This window comes from Canis aureus, chromosome 37 (genome assembly GCF_053574225.1).
Source record: "Canis aureus isolate CA01 chromosome 37, VMU_Caureus_v.1.0, whole genome shotgun sequence".
Classification (NCBI taxonomy): Eukaryota; Metazoa; Chordata; class Mammalia; order Carnivora; family Canidae; genus Canis; species Canis aureus.
The window spans coordinates 26,630,868-26,647,985 of NC_135647.1; the positions used below are offsets into that span (position 1 = coordinate 26,630,868).

Genomic DNA, 17,118 nt, shown 5'->3' on the forward strand with positions numbered 1-17,118 from the left:
AAACTAATTCAGTAAACTTGCAAAATACAAAATCAATGTACAGAAGTCTGTTGAATTTCTATACTAATAATGAAATAGCAGAAAGAGAAGATAAAAACAATCTCAATTGCCATTGCACTGAAAAAAGTAAGATACCTAGGAATAAACCTAACCAAAAAAATGAAAGACCTGTACTCTGAAAACTATAAAACATTAATGAAAGAAACTGAAGATGACACAAAGAAATGGAAAACCGTTCCATGCTCATGGATTGGAAAAACAAACATTGTTAAAATATCTATACTCCCCAAAGCAATCTACAGATTTAATGCAATCCCTATCAAAATACCAACAGCATTTTTCACAGAAGTGTAACAAACAGCTCTAAAATCTGTATGTGCCATACAGATCCCACAAAAGATCCCTAATATCCAATGTAATCTTAAAAGAGTAAAACAAAACTGGACGTATCACAAGCTTGAAGTATAACTTCAAGTTATACTGCAAGCTTGTAGTAATCAAAATACTGGCAGAAAAAGAGACACCTCGATCAATGGAACTGAACAGAGAACCCAGAAATGCACCCTCAATTCTATGGTCAACTCATCTTCAACAAAGCAGGAAAGAATATCCAATGCGAAAAAGTCTCTTCAAAACATGATGCTGGAGGGATCCCTGGGTGGCGCAGCGGTTTGGCGCCTGCCTTTGGCCCAGGGCACGATCCTGGAGACCCGGGATCGAATCCCACATCAGGCTCCCGATGCATGGAGCCTGCTTCTCCCTCTGCCTGTGTCTCTGCCTCTCTCTCTCTCTCTGTGTGACTATCATAAATAAATTTAAAAAAATTAAAAAAAAAAACATGATGCTGGAAAAACTGGGTGGCTACGTGCAAAAGAATAAAACTGGACCACTTTCTTACAACTTACCCCCAAATAAATTCAAAATAGATTACAGACTTTAATGTAAGATGTGAAACCATAAAAATCCTAGAAGAGAACATGGGCAATAATTTCTCTGACATTAGCCATAGCAACATTTTTCTAGATATGTCTCCTGAGGCAAGAGAAATTAACGAAAGAATAAACTATTGGGACTACACCAAATAAAAAGCTTCTGTGCAGCAAAGAAAACAACAAAACTAAAAGACAACCTACTGAATGAAAGAAGGTATTTCCAAATGACATATCTAATAAAGGGTTAGTATCTAAAATATATAAAGAACTGATATAGCACCCAAAGACCAAAGTCCAATTTAAAAATGGGCAGAAGATCTGAACATTTCTCTAAAGATGACATGCAAATGCCCAAGAGACACATGAAAAGATGCTCAACATCACAAGTCATCAGGGAAATGCAAATCAAAATTTTAGTGAGATATCACCTCACGCCTGTCAGAATGGCTAAAATTAAAAACACATGAAACAGGTGTTGGTGAGGATGTGGAGAAAAAGCTCTCATGTACTATTGGTAGTAATGCAAACTGGTGCAGCCACTGTGGGAAACAGTGTTGAGGTTCCTCAAAAAGTTGAAAATAGAGCTACTCTATGATCCAGCAATTGCAATACTGGAATTTACCCCAAAGAACACAAAAACACAAATTCAAATGGATACATACACCCTTATGTTTATAGCAACATTAGTTACAATAGCCAAGCTATGGAAGTAGCCCGAGTGTCCATCAATAGATAAATGGATTAAAAAAAAAAAAGGATGTGGTGAATATATACAATGGAATTTTATTCAGCCATAAGAAGGAATGAAATCTTGGGCAGCCCAGGTGGCTCAGTGGTTTAGCGCCGCCTTCAGCCCAGGGTGTGATCCTGGAGACCCAGGATCGAGTCCGCGTCGGGCTCCCTGCATGGAGCCTGCTTCTCCCTCTGCCTGTGTCTCTGCCTCTCTTTCTCTGTGTCTCTCATGAATAAATAAATATTTTTTAATTATCTTAAGAAAAAAAGGAATGAAATCTTTGCAAGGGCATGGAAGGAGCTAGAGTATAATGCTAAGTGAACTAAGAGAAAGACAAATACCATATGATCTCACTCAAATGTGGAATTTAAGAAAGAAAACAAATAAGCAAAGAAAAAAAAAGACAAACCAAGAAACAGACTCTTAACTATAGAAAACAAACTGATGGTCACCAGAGGGGAGGTGTTGGGGGGGGATGGGTTAAACAGGTGGTAGAGATAAGGGGTACACTTGTCATGATGAGCACCGGGTGATGTATGGAATTGTTGAATCACTGTATTATACACCTGAAACTAATATAATACTGTATGTTAACTATACTGGAATTAAAAACTTAATTTTAAAAAGGGCTATGAGGGGCACCTGGGTGACTCCGTCAGTTAAGCACACAACTCTTGATTTTGGCTTTGGTTGTGATTACAGCGTGATGAGACGGAGCCATGTGCTGGGCTCCATGCTTACTGGGCAGTCAGCTTGGGATTCTCTCCCTCTCCCCTGCCATGTGTGCTCTCTCTCTCTCAAATAAAAATCAATTAGTTAATTAAAATTAAAAAGGGCTACTGAAGGGCATCAGTTAGCGGGTGCCCTGAGTGAGTGGCTCAGTTAGCGGAACATGCAACTCTTGATCTAGGAGTCATGAGTTCAAGTCCCATATTGAGCGTAAAGACTACTTAAATTGTTTAAAGAAGTGGCTACTGAATAGAAGAATATGCAAATAATATATCCAATCAATAAGGGGTTAATATCCAAGATATATAAAGAACTCACACAAATCAACACTGAAGAAACAAGATTGGCAGAAGAGCTGAGCAGACACTTCTCCAAAGAAAACATACAGATGGTTGACATACACATAGATGATGTTCAACAGGACTTGTCAGGGAACCGTAAATCAAAAGCAGTGAGATATCACTTCACATCCAGGAGAATGGCTAGAATCCAAAAGACAAGAAATGAAAGTGTTGGCAAGGATATGGAGAAAAGGGAACCCTTGTGTACTGATGGTGGGAGTGAAAACTTGGAGCAGCTACTATGGTAAACAGTATGGAGGTTCCTCTACAAGTGAAAAGCAGAACTGCAATATGATCTAGCAATGCCACTTTTGGGTATTTATCCAAAAAAAAAAAAAAACCCAAAACAATAATTTGGAAAGATTCATGCACCTCTTTGTTTACTGCAGCATTATTTACAATAACCAAGATATGGAAGCAGTTTAAGTGCCCATCAACAGATGAATGGATAGATGAATGGATAAAGAAAATGTAGTGTGTGTGTGTGTGTGTGTGTGTGTGTGTGTGTGTGTGTATAATGGAATATTATTTAGCCACAAAGGAGAATGATATCTTGTCATTTGTGAATACATGGTTGGATCTTAAGGATGTTATGCTAAGTGAAAGAAGTTAGAGAAAGGCAAATATCATGTGATTTCACTTATGTGGGGAATCTTAAACACAAAACAAATGTACAAACAAAACAAAACAGAAACAGACTCATAAATGCAAAGGACAAACTGATGGTTGCTAAAAGGGGAAGTGGGAGGAATAGGTGAAAGGGAATAACAGGTACAAAATTCCAGCTATGGGGATGTAAAGCATAGGGAGTATAGTCAGTAATAACTTTGTTCATGACAGATTTATGCTGCTCATTTCATAATGTAGATAAATATGAAATATAAATATAAATCACTATTGTACATCTGAAAGTAATATAATATTGTATATCAACTATATTTCAATCATACAATAATAAGTAAGCTGCATTAAATATGCTGAAAGAGCTAAGGGAAACCATGGACAAAGAAGTAAAGTACACCAGAAGTAAAGTACACCAGGAGAATGATGTGCACCAAACAGCATCAAGAGATTCAGGATAGTATCAAAAGGAACCAAATTTTTTTTAAAGATTTTATTTATTTATTCATAGACACAGAGAGAGAGAGAGAGGCAGAGACACAGACAGAGGGAGAGGGAGAAGCAGGCTCCACGCAGGGAGCCTGACGCGGGACTCGATCCCGGACCTCCAGGATCACACCCCAGGCTGCAGGCAGCGCCAAACCGCTGCGCCACTGGGGCTGCCCAAAAGGAACCAAATTTTATTTTATTTTATTTTATTTATTTATGATAGTCACACAGAGAGAGAGAGAGAGGCAGAGACACAGGCAGAGGGAGAAGCAGGCTCCATGCACCGGGAGCCCGACGTGGGATTCGATCCCGGGTCTCCAGGATCACGCCCTGGGCCAAAGGCAGGCGCTAAACCGCTGCGCCACCCAGGGATCCCAAGGAACCAAATTTTAAAGCTGAGGGGATCCCTGGGTGGCGCAGCGGTTTGGCGCCTGCCTTTGGCCCAGGGCACGATACTGGAGACCCGGAATCGAATCCCACGTCGGGCTCCCGGTGCATGGAGCCTGCTTCTCCCTCTGCCTGTGTCTCTGCCTCTCTCTCTCTCTCTCTCTCTCTCTCTCTGTGTGTGTGTGACTATCATAAATAAATAAAAAATAAAAAAAGAAATAAAACTGATTTAAAAAAAAAACAAAAGGAACCAAATTTTAAAGCTGAAATTAACTGAGAGTTTCACTAGAGGGTTATAAGAATAGACGTGAACAAGCAGAAGAAAAAACTCAGCAAACCTGAATACAGGAGAATTGAATGATCTAACTGGGAAGCATAAAAGTAAATTAAAGAAGAAAAGTGAACAGAAGCTAAGGGTTATTGGTCAAGAAGATCAGCACATGCCCAATGTGAGTCCTAGAAGGAAAGTGAGAGAAAGGGGCAGAGAGATTATGTGAAGAAATAAAGATCAGCAACTTCCCAAATGTTCTGAAAGACATGAACATACACAACAAAGAAACCAAACATATGCCCAATAGAATAAACTCAAGAAAGATCCACATCAAGGAAGATTGTAATCACATTGTGGAAAACCAAACACAAAGAGAATCTTGAAAACAGCAAGAGTAGAGTGACTCATCACAAGAGATTCTCAACAAGATTCATAGTCCATTTTACCTCATAAACGGGGAAGCCAGAAGCATCATGATAAAAGAAATATATGCCAATAAAGAATATATCCAGCACAGATGAAGGAGAAATTAAGACAGTCCCAAATACACAAAAACTAAGGGAATATTTTACTAGCATATCTGCCCTTAAATAATTCTTAAAGGGAGTTCTTCAGGCTGGAATGGAGACACTACACAGAAACTCAAAGGCATACAAAGAAATGAAGGACGGTAAAGATAGCTACCATTTATATAGGTAAATGTAAAAGCCAGGGTTATTTTATTTTGGTTTGTAAACTTCTTTGGTTTTACTATTTGGTATAAAAGACAAAATGCATAGGAGTGACATCAACAACATGGCAGTGTGACATTCCTTTTTTTAATCTCCCTTTTTAATCAATGGATTAGACATTCATGTATAAACAAAAAAACCAAACATTATATGGTCTCATTCATTTGGGGAATATAAAACACAGTGAAAGGGAATAAAGGGGAAAGGAGAGAAAATGAGTGGAAAATATCAGTGAGGGAGACAGACCATGAGAGACTCCTAACTCTGGGAAACGAACAAGGGGTGGTGGAAGGGGAGGTGGGCGGGGGGATGCGGTGACTGGGTGAGCACTGGGTGATATGCTATATGTTGGCAAATAGAACTCCAATAAAAAAATTATTTTAAAGATAAATAAAATAAGTAAATCTTTTTTAAAAAGTGAAAAAAAGCACCTTGGGAAGTCTTTGGGAACTTAGCAAAGGGACCCAGGAAGCACCTCATTTACCAGTGCAGCCAGTAAGGAGCAGACAAACCTCCATACGGGCTACAGAACCAGCTAAGCCAGGGAGACAGCATGGACCCTGCCCATCACTGTCAGGCAAGAAATGACCTAAGTAGGCACCCCCATGTGAGACAGAAACGGTAGAAGACCAGCTTCCCAAAGGGAGACTCCGGCACATTATTGGAGGGGGAGAAAAGTTGGTTGCAGTGGAAGCGCTTGGAGGAACTTTCCCGACGCTGTCCCTCTCCTAAGGAAACGCCGAATATAGCTGATTCGTGTGGTGGAGGCGACCCCTCCCATGGGAGGAGTGGATGTCAGTAAGTGAACGCCTGGTTACCTCGTGCAGGCAGGACACCGGTGCAGAAGCCCATTTGTCTTCAGCAGCACCCAGAGTACTAAGGTGGAGGCTGTATCGCTGAAGGGAGGGAAGATATTGGGGAAAAGGAAGATTAATTTCAAAGCCATTAAAGGGACTGCTTAAAAGAAAGTCCCATGAACCTCTGTGAGTACTACCCCTGGAGATGTGCCTGCAGGATACAGGGCACCCACAACATGCCAAATGCCAAACCCATACCTCTCCCCACTCTCCCGCTGGCTCCTTGAACACACTCCCCAGTAAGACTTGAGAGCAAGCTCGGATGGACGGGAGCACACACAGAAAGCCACCCTCAATGGCAAGGAAGAAAGCATTCACTTCAGCTATAATGCCACCTTCTAGAAAAAAGGAGGGTTTTTCAATATCCAGCTTGATGAATGGTGAGAACCAGGGACAGAATAACAACTTGAAAAATTGTCCATGACAAGGACGCAGAAAGGGGAACCGTCTTACACTATTGGTGGGAACCCAAGCTGGTGCAGCCACTCTAGAAATCGGCGTGGAGGGTCCTCAGAAAGGAAACATCAGAGCTTCTCTACGACCCGGCCATTGCACTACTGGGTATTTATCCAAAGGACACAAGCAGTGATTCGAATAGGCACCTGCACCCCAGTGTTTATAGCAGCAACGTCCACATTTGCCAAATTACGGAAAGGGCCCAGACGTCCACTGACACAGGAGTGGATAAAGATCTATGGTGGTGGGGACTTCCAGAATGATGCTGTCCTTCCCTACCCCACCCTGGATACATGCTCCTTTTGGACCATGAGCCGTGACCATATGGCCTTAGGAAAGCTGAAGGATCAGCCTGGGAACTTGTCTCTTCATTTAGTCCCTAATAAGACAATAAGTGTTGTTTTTAGAGGCCTTCATAAAATACATTTACACCTACCCCTTCACCTAACCCTTCCCCTAACCCTACAACTAACCCGAAGCCTACCCCAACCAGTACACCTAATCCTACCCCTACTCATACTCCAAGACCTATGCCTACACATAACACAAATGCTAACACTATGCCTGCCCCTACTACTACCCATGCCTACCCCGACCCCTCCCCTACCATTAACCTTACCCCTAACTCTACTCCTACAGCTACACATAACACTAAACCCACCATAACCGTACTCCAAAACCTACTCTATGCCTGACCCTACTCCAACAGTACCCATACACCTACCTCTACCCCACCTGACCCTACCCCTAAACCTACCACTACCCATAACCCTACATCTACTCTTACCTCTAGACATACCCTACATGTACCACTAGACCTAGGCCTGTAACTATTCCTAAACATACCCCTAACCCAAACCTACCCCTAACCCTAGTCATAGCCCTATTACTAACTCCACACCTATGCTACCCCTACACCTAACCCTACACTTCCTCTAACCCAACACAACCTGGCCCCTACACTTGAGGCTACCCCTACCCATATGCCTACTTCTATTGCTAATCGTACAGCTACCTCTACACATTAAACTATGCCTAACCCTACTCTTAACCACTACCCCATTCTTTAACCAAACCCTAGCACCACAGCTCCACCTCACCTGAGCCTACACCTGTAGCCCTACTCCTACAGCTGCTGTGGACCCGGCTGCCGTGCACATCGGGGCGCAGGTGTCCGGCGTCTCCCCGCGTCTCTATCGCCCAGGAGCTCCAGGCCGCACACCTGCCGGTCCCAGGGCGGCTCCAGCGGGAACTCCCCGAGCAGCCTCCGCGCTGTCTCCAGGGCGGCCGCACCGGCCCGCGGCCCCGCCCGCAGCGGAGGAGGGTGCAGGGGGTTTTGCGGGACGTGGTGAGTTTGGTCCACATGTCACGTCGCGTCCCTGGGCTCCAGGTCACCGTCCGCCAGTGTCCTGGGGAAGCCGGGGTTGGGCTCCGCGTGGGGGAGACGTTTCCGCAGCTCACAGGCCTCGGCTGGAGCCTGGACGGAGGCAGGGGCGGCCCTGGGCGCGGGGACGCCGCCTCCCGCTCGGCCTCCTACAGCGCCTGCGCGTCCCGCAGGGGGCGCCCGAGCCCAGGCCCGGACCAGGGGGCGCGTGCGCAGTAGCCTCGTCCGCCTGCTGACGGGAGCCTGGGTGCGCGGGGAGGCTCGGGAGGCCGTGGGGCCGCGTCCACGCTGACAGGGCCCGGCTCCTCAGGACCCGCGGGGAGGGTTAAGGACCATGTGGGGCCGCGCCCGTGCAGAGAGAAGCCCCCCACCCCGCATGACCCGAGGGGGAGAGTAGGGGCGCTGACGGAGGCCCGAAGTGCGTACAAAAATGGAACTTAAGGACCCGCAGGGAGGGAACAGGGCCACGTCCACTAGGACGGCCGAGGATTCCTCAGAACGCCCTGGAGGATGATGGAGAAATTGGTCCGGCCACATCAGCAGGAGGAAGGACACTAGAAACCAACGGTAGGTGAAGTGGTCCAGTTACTGTTAGAGCTTAGGGATTAGGGTTTCTTTCGCGGTTAGGTTCGTGTTTGGGGTAGGGTCAGGGTTCGGGACCGAGTTCGGGTACTGGGGTTACACCGAAGGTAAGGGTTAAGGATCAGGATTACAATTAGGGTTAAGGTAGGATTAGGGGTTAGGTTTAGGATTAAGGGTTAGGGTCAGGGAAGGGTTAGGGTTAGGGTACAGGATGGGGTACAGCTAAGGGTTAGGATACGGGTTAGAGTTGGGGTTGGGGTTAGGGTATGGGTAAGAGTACGGGTTAGGGAACGGGTTAGGGTACAGGTTAGGGTAAGGGTTAGGTTACGGATTAGGATACGGGGAAGAGTTAAGGATAGTATTAGGGTTAAGGTTACCGGTTAAGGTTATTGTACAGGTTAGGGTACAGGTTAGGTTTGGGTACGGGTTAAGGTACGGATTAGGGTATGGGTTAGGTTACGGGTTAGGGTAGGGTTAGGAGTTAGGGGTTAGGGTTAAGGTGGTTAGGGTTTGAGTTAGGATTAGGGTTAGTGTTCAGGTTACGTATCGAGTTAGGGTTAGGTTTGGGGTTAGGGTCAGGGTTCGGTTTAGGGTTTGGGTTCTTCGGTTTAGGGTTAGGGTTCGGGTTACAGTTAGTGTTAGGGTTAGGATTAGGGTTTAGGGTTAGGTTAGGGTTATGGTGAGTTTAGCGTTTGGGTTTACCATTTAGGGTTTGGGATTAGGAATCAGTTTTAGGGTTAGGTTCAGGTTTAGGGTTCAGGTTAGGGTTTGGGAAAGGTTAGGGTTGGTTTACGGTTCATGTATTGCTTAGGGTGAGGTTGAAGGTGAGGGTTAGTATTCAGTTAGGGTTAGCATTAGGTTTAGGGTTAGGGTTAGGGTTAGCGATAGGTTTCGGTTTAGGGAATAGGGTTTTTTAGGGTTAGTGTTCAGGTTCAGGTGACGGACCCCACATGCTGCTCCCTTTGACTCATATGTCTCTTCACAGGAAGACCCCAAAATGAAGCCCTCCCCATGGAAATCAAGAGATCTATGTGAATCTGGGCTCTGAGAGTCACTCCCCAACAACAACCCCTGTAGTCTAGCAATGTGTTCTGTGAAGGCATCAAAGTTCTCCTTCTGGATCCAAAGACCAATCCTAGTTTTACTTGATATTTTACAAAAATTTTTTAAGTTTTTTTAAATTCATGATAAACATAGAGATAAAGAGGCAGAGACACAGGCAGAGGGAGAAGCAGGCTCCATGCAGGGAGCCCGACGCGGGACTCAATTCCAGGACCCCAGGATCGTGCCCTGGGCCAAACTGCTGCGCCACCCAGGGATCCCTTAAAAAATCTTTTAAGGAAATTTATTAATTTCTTGGAGAGAGAGAGAATAAGCTGGTGAGCTGCAGGGGGAGAGGGCGAAGCAGGCTCCCCACTGAGCAGGGAGCCCAATGGAGGTCTCAAGCCAGGTCCCCGGGATCATGGCCTGTCCTGAAAGCAGGGGCCTCACTGACTGAGCCACCCAGTTCCCTTACTTGATATTATCGTCCAACCGAGTGGTCGAAATGTGGGTGGATCCATTCATCCCGTGCGGCGGCCATGAAGATGTCACATCTAACCAACTGTGGACATGCGTCCTACGACAGGTAGAGTGATTGACGGTCTGACACTCTGATTAGACTTGAGACTGAGACAGTGTATCTACTGTATTCCTCCAATGATCTTAGTGCTTAGAAATGTGTCTGCAATCCTAGGCGCTTTATCTCTATTCTTGGAGAAAGGAATCCCAACCAGCACTTTCCGTCTACTGAGTGGACCATGAGCTGCTCTGCCTTCCCCAGTGACCTCTGCTCTGAGCACATGAAGGACAAGGAGCAGGGCCAGTTAGATGGAATCCCAGAAGTCTTTGCAAACAGGAAAACGGTTTGCTTTCCACGTGCTTCTGTCCACCCAGGGTGCCACAGGCCCGTGAGGCTTGATGTGGAGAGCTTCTTTGCTGGGGAGAGACAACTGCTCCACAGGAAGACGCCCAGCAGCCCTTTCTACAGGGCCGGGCACCAGAGAAGTCTAGGCCATGTTTTCTGCCAGGATTGCCCACAGTAGCCCCATGAGGTTCATCCTCTTCCACAGCACTTTTCACAGGAGGAAAAGGAAGCTCAGAGAGGTGCAGTGACATTCCCAAAACATACCAGTAGTAGAGGCGAGCCTCAGGCCCTGTGCTGTGTATGGGGTGGTCACTCACCTGTGGAGATGCTGGCCCAGGACCCTTTGGGCTGTGCTGAACACCTGGTAGAGACAGGAAACGACTGCGTTTTCTGAGAGGCTCCTCTCCTGGAAGGATCGCAGCAGGGACTGTACAAAAGTATCCATTCTGCCTTCCTGGAGCATCCGCATGGTCCAGGCCTCACCCAGGGTCAGGGTGGATGATTCCTTTCCACACCAGAGACACAAGGAGGGGCACTGTAGTCAGCTTCCCAACCACGGGCCACTGGGAAGATCAGGGTCTGGCGCTCAGCCCAGAGACACCCATCCCCTCGGGAAGTTGTGCAGGACAAAGGACTTCAGGGCCCACACAGAAAAAGGTTCTAGGCTTCAAAGTACCATTGGTTGGTTGGGACGCAGGGCAGAGCATTGGCAACTTCAACACATTCAAGTAGCTGAGCAACATCCGCATTTCTCTCAACTCAGAGCTTTTACGAAGACCAGTATTCCATGGAGTCATCCGTAAACATCCCACTGCAGATAGAACACAGAGGGTTAGCACCTCAAATGCTGCTCAAGATCCCACATATTGGGCCTGAGAAGAGACCAAAGCATGGGCTGGGCTGTGTGGCCTTTCCCCTAAGCTGATGTTCCTTGGTCTGTTCCTGACCTAGGGAGGAAGGATCAGGGGAGAGCACCTTCTCCGGCAGGCTCCAGGGGAGCCAGTTGTTTCTAGTCTGGGTTCTTGGCTTGCCCTGATCATATGTGGGTCCTGATTTTCACCATGAATGGGACCTGTTCTCAGCCCAGACCGGCCATGCTTGTGGCCTGATGCACCTGTGTGTCTCAGGGGGAGATGGAGCAATTGAACCCTTGGAGCAACTCATCCAATATTTCCTGTGTGGATCTGAACAGAAAAGACAGAGTCAGCTACTTGGGTCAGGAGACATCCGAGAGCTTCCACCCAAACTGGGCTTCCGGGTTATGGCAGATCTAGCAACTGAAACAGTCTGTGGGGACACACAAGGTGCTCCTTGCAGCACGGCAGACATGGCAAGAGAATAGCATCAGGTCAAGTGCCAAGGGCCTTGAATGGCTGAATCACTGTGGCAGATGGCCCCATTGATGGAGTACTACGAAGATCCATAAGGACACAGCTCATGACTTGTTGGGCCTACAATGATCTGATGTGTTCTGTCATACGACACCTTATAGATAAACATAGAGAATGGCTTCATCCCACCCTTCCTTTTGTATTAAATCACCCTCTTTAGTGTGATGTTTTGTGAGGCCTGCCGACGTGCAATGACAGTGGAGCTGCGTTCTACACAGGATATCTGGGACACGTGGGTGAAATAAGGAAAAGACACTCATTGCTCTGAGTGAAACAAACAAACCACCCCCACTCTTCAAAAACATGAACTATATCCTGCACCATTCCAGCCTGGAGGAAGGGTGTCTTATCACCTCATACGTAGCCTCATACGTAAGGGTTAGGAGTGGAGGTTCAGGTCTCTTTGCGGTTGGGCCTGTGCGTCACTCATGTGGAAACACTACGGAAGGGCCCAGGTGTCTCTCCATGTTTGTGTGGGGCCATCTTTCTGTGGAGAACCCTCTTCCCATTCTCACCTCAGAACAGCACTGATCCTCGTTTGCCTGGTGGACCCGATCATGGTCTAGGGAGTTAGAAGAGTTGAAGCCACAGAACATCTCCTCCAAGATCTCCTGGGTGCAGCTCTGCAAATACAATGCCCCGTATGTACAGGGCCAAGAGACATTAGGGTACTCCCTCCACAACACTCCAAGGGGACATCCCCTTTAGAAATCGTGTTCTCCGCTTCATATCACAGGGACAGCTGAAGAGACATCTGGCAAGGAGAAGTCAGATGAAAGACACTCTTACGCTCATGACTAACATACTCCAAGTTGAGCTTGTCCTCAGCACTCACCTTCTCATCTTGCCTGCTATGACCTGGCGTCTGAACACCAAAGATGTGTCAGGCTTCCAAGCCCTGGCAGCTGGTTTCTGCCCAGGAAGGGCATGTTCCTCTCCTCTGTCCCCTCTACACACACACACACACACACACACACACACACACACACAAACTTACACACACACAATGAGGGTTAAAGAGGTGCGACCCCGCTCAGCTGAGATCACAGTGTGGCCTGCTCCCCAGTGGCCTCCCCCAGGTGCCTTGCGGTACCTGTTGAGGTCTCCCGACCCATAACCAGAAGCTTCGGAGAAGAGGGCCGAGCTGACGTTGACAGCGACATGAACATCTGTCCGTCTGGACTCTCCTGAGCCCAGAGCGCCTGAAAGTAGGGCAACAGCAACAGAACATCTTGCTCTCTTGACCGGCTCCAGTTAAGTGAGTTGGAAAGCAGGGAGTTCTAGAACGCAGCTTCCTGGTTACCAGAGCTCTCAATCAATTGTGGGCCTGTCCCCAAGGAAGTGACGTCACTTTGTCAAATTCCAGCCCCTGGGCCCCTCCCTTCAGTCAGACCTATCCAGAGCCCCTTCTGGGCAGATGACTACTTGCCCCACGCCCTCTCCTTAACTGTACAGCAGGAGCCAAAAATGCCACAGCCACAACTCTCTGAAAATGTAAGGCAGGTCCTACTTTTCTGGAGACGGAGCTGAATTCAGACCTTTCTATGCTTGCCGTCCCAGATCTGTGACCTCTCTACCCCCCCGTGTCTCTCACATAGTCCCCAGGTTCCCGCCCTGCACATGATAGAAGAGGCAGAACCTGCTTCCTAGGGACATCATCAGGGGTCTGTGGATGATATTTGTAATGCACGTGAGCTGGTGCCCTGTGTACCTGAGGCGCAATTTTAAGGATGGTGGATTGACAAGAAGAGGTGCGATGTGGCACGGAGGACCATGTGAACGTGGCCTGGGTTTCAGCAACATCATATCACAATGGTCACTTTACCTCAGGCCTCATGTCAATGGGGGCACCATGATGGGGTAGGAATGCTCCAAGGTGCAGACATGGTCATCTTCTGTCGTCAAACCGTCCAATTGTTTCCTGTTCTATTTAGAATGAGACCAAGGTGCCTCCTTTTGGGTTTTGGAGATTGGAGACTTCACCATGACTCCCAGCGACAATGACCTGTGGCATAAATATCCCTGTGTCACTCCGAGGTACTGGGTGACTGGAACCTGGACAACACGATACAGCAAACACATGGGTAGGGTTAGGGTTAGGGGTTAGGGTTAGGGTTAGGGTTAGGGGTTAGGGTTAGGGTTAGGGGTTAGGGTTAGGGTTAGGGGTTAGGGTTAGGGGTTAGGGTTAGGGGTTAGGGTTAGGGGTTAGGGTTAGGGGTTAGGGGTTAGGGGTTAGGGGTTAGGGTCAGGGTCAGTGTCAGGTGTTAGGGTCAGGGTTAGGGTCAGGGTCAGGGGTTAGGGTCAGGGTCAGGGTTAGGGGTTAGGGTTAGAGGGTTAGGGTTAGGGGTTAGGGTTAGGGGTTAGAGTTAGGGTTAGGGTTAGGGGTTAGGGTTAGGGCTAGGGCTATGGTTAGGGCTAGGGCTATGGCTAGGGCTAGGGTTAGGGCTAGGGGTTAGAGGTTAGGGTTAGGGTTAGGTGTTAGGGTTAGGGCTAGGGTTAGGGTTAGGGTTAGGGGTTAGGGTTAGGTGTTAGGGGTTAGTGTTAGGGTTAGGGTTAGGGTTAGGGTTAGGGTTGTTAGGGTTAGGGTTAGGGGTTAGGGTTAGGGGTTAGAGGTTAGGGTTAGGGTTTGGGTGTTAGGGTTAGGGTTGTGGTTGGGGTTAGGGTTAGGGGTTGGGGTTAGGGTTAGGGTTAGGTAGTTAGGTTAGGTAGGGTAGTACTCACAGCCAGGAAGTTCATCCATTCACATATATGATGTCTAACTACAGTTTAAAACAATGATTATAAAGATAGCAGCTGGGCTGGAAAAAGAGCACAGAAGAAAACTAGAGAATTCCTTACTGTAGAAATAAAAGAAGTAAAATCTAGTCAAGCCAATGTTAAAAATGCTATAACTGAGATGCAGTCCCAAGTGGAAGCCTTAAAAACAAGGAAGGTTATGGACCACAGAGGCAGACATAGAGAACTCAGCCACTTATTAAAGCAATAACATTCATATCATAGTAGACTCAGAAGATGAAGAGAGAGAAAAGGGGGGCCTTGATCAGCCATTAGAAATGACAAATACCCACCATTTGCTTCCAGGTGGATGTAACTGGAAGGCACTATGCTGAGTGAAGTAACTCATTTGGAGAAGGACAAACATTGTATGTTCTCATTCACTTGGGGAATATAAATAATAGTCAAAGGGAATATAAGGGAAGGGAGAAGGAATGTGTGGGAAATATCAGAAAGGGAGACAGAACATAAAGACTCCTAACTCTGGGAAACGAACTAGGGGTGATGGTAGGGGAGGAGGGCTGGGGTGGGGGTGAATGTGTGATGGGCACTGAGGGGGGCACTTGATGGGATGAGCACTGGGTGTTATTCTGTATGTGGGCAAATTGAACACACACACAAAAATAAATTTATTATTAAGAAAAAAAAAGAAGGAAGAAAAAGTGGCACCTGGGTGGCTCAGTCAGTTAAGCTTCTGACTTAGGCTCAGATCATGATCCAGGTCCCAAGGAAGGCTCCCTGTTCAGCAGGGAACCTGCTTCTCCTTCTCCCTCTGCCCTTCTTGCTCATGGTTTTTCTCTCCTCTCTCTCTCAATTAATTAAATAGCGTCTTTGAAAAAGACACAAACAAACCCAGAATGAAGAGAAATCTCCCATGTAGAAGAATTTCAAACAATTTGTGCAGACATTCCACCCTCAAGTTCATGAGCATAGCTTCCCACTCTTATGTGTGCAATACACATAGTAACTTCCTTCTACAAAATATATTATGAAAAACTTAAAAAATAATGATAATATAATATTAATAATAATAATAACAATAACAATAAAGAATCACTTTACTACGGAGAAAGCTGACAAACACTACATCAGCAAGATGATCAGATGGATACCAAGACTGATAAATTATGTTGATAGTATCTATCCTTTATATGATATAATAAAAATAGCAGTATATCTCTGTATATAATCCACAAAAACAGTTTAATCATGAGATAAACAACAGACATTTCCCAACTGAGGGAAATTTTACAAAATACTCTACTTCTCAAAGTGTTCCAGTTCAACGACAACAAGGAAAGCCTGAAAGACTGTCACAATCCAGAGGAGCCTAAGAAAACATGAGGACAAATGGAGTATGATATGAGGAATGGTAACTTAGCAAAAACTATGGAAATCTGAATAAAGCATTGTCCTTGGTTAATGCAAATATTTTAATATTGATTCATTAGCTAATATTTGAACCATACTAATATATCAATAATTGGAAAAATTGAGTGCAAGTGAATGAGAATTCTCTTACTATGTTCTCAATTTCCCTATAAATCTTTGTTTTTTTTTCTAATAAATAAGATTTATTTTGAAAATTGAGTTAAATAAATCAGGCTCCAAGTGTGAAGACATTTCAAGAATAGTTGAAGTAACTTTTGCCTTATTCTTAGAGAGTTCCTTCGTTGGGAACAAAGTAAAAATTTTATATCAGAAGGAAAGAAAAACACTTATGAACACGTACAATGCCTTCTCAACCTGAAAAGCAGGAAAGGATAATAAATAGCAAAAATCAGATTAAAAAACTTCTATTATAATAGACACCATATTGCAAGTGCATTTAAAATTAGCAATGCATAACATTTATTTCCTTGACATTTGTCTTCCAAAGAGTTCACAGTGTTTCAGTGTCAGTTGAAACAGGGGAAGAATTTCAGGGAAGAATCCTTCACATAATAATAGGACCATTGGTAATAATGTCTCTCAGTTATTTCCAAATCCATAAAGATGCATTTTCTGATGAGTGACTGAACTGTGAAGAAATAGTTGAGAAAGCCTCATCCCTCTGAATTACTTGTGTCAGAATATTTTAACAATACTACTACGGATAGTACATTATCCATATTAACAGTCAATACATCTCAGATTGGAATCTGAGCAATCAGATGGGCAGAGAAAAAACGCTTTGACTTGCTCCTCATCTTTTAAAGGCAAAGGAGAACTTTTCTACATACAAAGTCAGTTGTCAAGATAGCCTTAGGGAATAAGAGTCTGCAGCATCAAATCCTGCTGCATAGCTGATACGCCGAACTTCAGGTCTTCCTGTTCCCAAATCCCGGGGCTTGTCCCTCAACACAGGCTGCCACGCTGAGGTCATTTGCAATTGCTCTCTTAGGAGCTCCAGGGAGGGTGGCAGGAGCTAGAGAGTATGGGACGGGACGCGTGGAGGCCGAGAACATTACGGCCATTCCACTTTAAGTTCAGCATTTGCACATGTCCAGCAATCCCAGGCCCCTGTGAAGAAGAGCTGAAATTTACATTACTT

At 45.8% G+C, this 17,118-nt stretch overlaps 1 protein-coding gene and 2 long non-coding RNA genes across 7 annotated transcripts in view; 1 reads left to right on the forward strand and 2 right to left on the reverse strand.

Annotated features, from left to right (window-relative positions):
* Window positions 1-817: 817 nt before the first annotated feature.
* LOC144306869 (uncharacterized) lies at window positions 818-13,123 on the reverse strand. Of its 4 annotated transcripts, XM_077886516.1 has the most exons (8): window positions 12,904-13,113; window positions 12,326-12,433; window positions 11,096-11,230; window positions 10,737-10,924; window positions 10,030-10,131; window positions 6,290-6,429; window positions 6,053-6,130; window positions 818-2,876 (listed from the first exon to the last, which is right to left on the reverse strand). In XM_077886516.1, exons 5-8 carry the CDS (start codon window positions 10,073-10,075, stop codon window positions 2,859-2,861), a joined length of 282 nt encoding a protein of 93 aa, XP_077742642.1. In that variant the 5' UTR covers window positions 10,076-10,131; window positions 10,737-10,924; window positions 11,096-11,230; window positions 12,326-12,433; window positions 12,904-13,113; the 3' UTR covers window positions 818-2,858. The 4 variants fall into 4 exon arrangements, 3 of the variants coding, with proteins under 3 accessions (XP_077742642.1, XP_077742640.1, XP_077742641.1); XM_077886514.1 differs by lacking the exon at window positions 6,290-6,429 and having other exon boundaries at window positions 12,904-13,108; XR_013373929.1 differs by lacking the exons at window positions 6,290-6,429; window positions 10,030-10,131 and having other exon boundaries at window positions 12,904-13,104.
* On the forward strand, window positions 8,191-16,081 carry LOC144306870 (uncharacterized). 2 transcript variants are annotated; one of them, XR_013373930.1, is made up of 3 exons: window positions 8,191-8,498; window positions 9,499-13,894; window positions 15,859-16,081. It is a non-coding gene; the product is annotated as an uncharacterized LOC144306870 (long non-coding RNA). The 2 variants fall into 2 exon arrangements; XR_013373931.1 differs by having other exon boundaries at window positions 9,499-13,847.
* Window positions 15,583-17,118, reverse strand: part of LOC144306871 (uncharacterized) — a 38,193-nt gene continuing 36,657 nt past the window's right edge. Inside the window, exon 2 of the long non-coding RNA XR_013373932.1 lies at window positions 15,583-17,100. This is a non-coding gene — a long non-coding RNA (uncharacterized LOC144306871). The remainder of the gene's footprint in view (window positions 17,101-17,118) is intronic.

Bases quoted from the DNA above. Each gene is read 5' to 3' on its own strand.
- LOC144306869 (XM_077886514.1), bottom strand. The intron at 10,132-10,736 runs GTGAGTGACCAC...TACCTGTCGTAG, and splicing joins CTGGGCCAGCATCTCCACAG to GACGCATGTCCACAGTTGGT. The intron at 2,877-6,052 runs GTAACCAGGCGT...TTTGGATTCTAG, and splicing joins CGGTGTCCTGCCTGCACGAG to CCATTCTCCTGGATGTGAAG.